Raw genomic sequence first — 3,415 nt, 5'->3', positions numbered from 1 at the left:
CTTTGTCAAGAAAACCCTAAATGACGACATGAAAAATCAGTCATGACTGAAAAACTGAACAAATATAAGGAGATACAAACAGAAAATTGAGACAATTGTTATTTTCATGGAATTCCCATTTTAACTGGCGGAGACATTACATAAAGAAGGGTTTGTATAGAATTTAGGGCATCTGGAGAGTCCAGGAAATAGATTCTAAAAACGAAAGGAACAATGAAAATGGCAAGTCATTGAGGACTTTGGGGAGCCATGGCACGGCACAGAGTCCTGTACCCAGTGTATAGTAAGTCCAAGGATCAGAGTGGGATAAGACTGTATCATTCCAGCAGAGGTAAGGTTATAGGGGTCACTTGACAGTAGACTTTCTGCACCTATTGGGAACTGGGCGAAAGGGCAGTGAGAACTGCTTAGGAAAGGGAGCCCCTCAGTGGCAGCAGCTGATGAGAATCCATCTTCTAGCTTCTCATTAGCAGTTTTGGAAGGGAGAAGGAAAGGTTTCCAGCTTTGGTTGGGGCATCAGACAGTTTCCATCTCCTTACCTTCCACATGTGATAATTTAGAACAGGGCTGGAAGATCAAAATGACAACTTTAGTGCACAAAGATGGTAAAAGATTTTTATTTAATTGATAAATTGCATAATACAAATGGGCCTTCTAAGGTGTTTGAGGCTCTTTGAAATTTTTCTCTTAGGTAGTTCCAACCTGCCATTCTATTGCCTGTGGAAAGAGGAAGAAGCTGACATCCTGGTCTAAAACGAGACGGGTAAGAATGATTTGTGATTAGTATAGAATGGGATATAGAAATGTATGCCAACTTATCTACTAGTTTATAATAGTGAAAAGGTAACAGATTAGCACTTTTATTTAGTCAAAACTTTCCTTCCAATTGCTTTGTTCAGGGCCACCTTCACATCTTTGTTCTTGAGGCCATAGATCATAGGGTTCAACATGGGGATCACTGTTGTATAAAACACAGCCACCATTTTCCCCTGCTCTACAGACTCCTCAGTGGGACGCCTTAAATGCATACAGAACAGGGTCCCATAGAATATGGTAACAACTGGGAGGTGGGACCCACATGTCGAGAAAGCCTTGCGCCTGCTTTCAGCAGAACGGCTCCGGAGAATGGCCGCAAGGATGAACATGTAAGATGTAAGAATGATGAGAAGGGACTGGACATTGCTATAGCCAGCGACTATATACATGGATAGCTCTTTACTGTATGTATCAGAACATGCTAGTTTGATGAGAGGGGGGTCAGCACAGTAGAAGTGATTAATTTCATTAGCACCACAGAAGGATAAATTGTAGGTCCTCAAAGTTTCCATCACACTGAGAAGGAATCCATAAACATAGGGAATGATCACCAGCCGGATACAGACACTCTTTGACATTTTACTGCTGTACAGCAGTGGGTTGCAGATGGCCATGTAACGATCATAGGCCATGACAGCCAACATACAGTGTTCAGTGAGCACTACAGCGATGACGATGTAACACTGGACCAAACAACCAGTATAAGAAATGTTTTTTCTTCTCTGATAAGAAGTTTTCAAGCATCTTTGGGGTGACATTTGTAGAGAAACACAGATCCAGAAATGATAAGCTACAGAGAAAAAAGTACATGGGGGTGTGAAGTCGAGAATCAATCTTGATTAAAACAATCATGCCAAGATTGCCTAGCACGGTGACCGTGTAGATCATGAGAAACAGCACAAAAAAAGTAGTGCGCAGCTCTGAACGGCTGGTTAATCCCAGAAGAATGAATTCAGTCACTTGAGTGTAGTTTCTGCTGGACATTTCCTGGTCTCCACTTGAAACTCATTGGTTCGGCTATTTAAGAAGAACGGTAGAAACAAATAACGAGTGTTCCTTTGCCCTTGTCTCATGACTTCCTTACAAAGAGTCAAAAGGCTTCATTTACATGACTTCAACAACAATCGTATTGAAATAGTAAGAAAAGGTAGATGGGGTTAAACACAACTCATTTTAAATCGCACAGCCACGTCAACAAGAATTACTTGGATCTCATCAAAAATGCTTTCTTTTTCTTTTGGAAGGTAAAGGAAGGGATTGTTTCAGTGTGGCACATAAACCACTTCACTGATCTTTTAGCATCAGTCTGCTGCCTTGGAGTCAGGGATAGATAACCTGCCCTCCTAAACTGAAATGTTCAAGTAGTTTGTCCCTATTTGTTGCCTGAATGTGAGCTTGTGGGTTTTCCTTCCATATGAATGTCCATTCTGTCTGTAGCATAAGCTCATATACATAAGACCTCAGAGGCAATCTAGCCCAACCCTTGCCCAAATGATGAATTCCACCCACAGCATTCTCAGTCAGTGGTCCTTCAGCTTCTGGCTGAACACTGGTAGAAATGACAAACAAACCCACTGCCTAAATCCAAAACCAACTCATTCCACTTTGACGTAGCTACAGGTATAAGGGCATGTTTGTTTGTTTGTTTTTCCTTGATTTGAACCAAAATTTGCCACTCTAACTTAGTGTTGGTCTTATCTCTGTACTTCAGGACCAACCAGAATAAATTTGATTTTTCACATTACAGTTTTTTTTTTAATATTTGAAAAAATCTGTCACTTCCACTGAATCATTGCTTCCCTACTATTCTAAATAATCCTTGATTCTTGTGTGAAATGATCTTCGATCCTCTTGCCATCCTGGCCAACATATTCCAAATCTACTCCAACTGGTAAGTTTCCCTTTCTAAAATGTAGTACCACACTTCAACTATGGGACGATAAGGACATTACAGCAGGATTATCGCCTCCCTCATTCTATACTCTACGGGTATGTAAGCAATAAAGAAGACTCTTCTTGGTCCCTGTTTCCCTGAAGAACAAACCAGAAATCAGTTCCATTTCAAGTCCACAAAAATTATTAAATATATCATATATACTACAAAGTTATCAGGTCATTTGTCATGTCACAACAAAATTATAAAAGAAGTGAAGTTTGGCTTCATCTCCTCTCTTTCTGTCTGCCATTTCTATGTCCTTCTCCTTTGCCCTCTTGTGGTTCTCTCATTGCTCTTGTCTCCTTACTTACTGTTCTATTCATGTTTGCTTTTTTTGAAGCCTGTGACTTCATCCTACTTAGGTATTTTGCGGTATGGAAACTTTCTGTTCCAATGCAAATGGCAGATGTTTTGGAGAGTCCCTTTGATATATGGAGAGGTCAAGTAACTTGCAAATAGTCATAATTATTATGTGTCAAATGTAGGATGTAAACCAAAATCTTAGCAACAAGACTGGTACCATATTTGTTACACTCTGCTACTTTTCTAACCTTCTGTTTATTCTACAAGCTTGCCTTCCCCTCAGTACATATTTCATCTACTTAAAATAAGAGTAATCCTATTGCATTAATTCATACTAAAATGAAAATAATTGATAGTTGA

General features: G+C 39.7%; 1 protein-coding gene across 1 annotated transcript; it reads right to left on the bottom strand.

The window, feature by feature from the left end:
- Positions 1-860: 860 nt before the first annotated feature.
- LOC114041471 (olfactory receptor 1030-like) lies at positions 861-1,800 on the bottom strand. Its single transcript, XM_027859931.1, is given in 2 exon segments — positions 861-1,532; positions 1,534-1,800. Coding segments are annotated over 2 exon segments (939 nt in total).
- Between the last annotated feature and the right edge of the window lie 1,615 nt (positions 1,801-3,415).

The sequence above is a fragment of the Vombatus ursinus genome, unplaced genomic scaffold, assembly GCF_900497805.2.
Source record: "Vombatus ursinus unplaced genomic scaffold, bare-nosed wombat genome assembly UNPS02014174.1, whole genome shotgun sequence".
Lineage (NCBI taxonomy): Eukaryota > Metazoa > Chordata > Mammalia > Diprotodontia > Vombatidae > Vombatus > Vombatus ursinus.
This window is presented reverse-complemented; position numbering and strand designations above follow the sequence as displayed.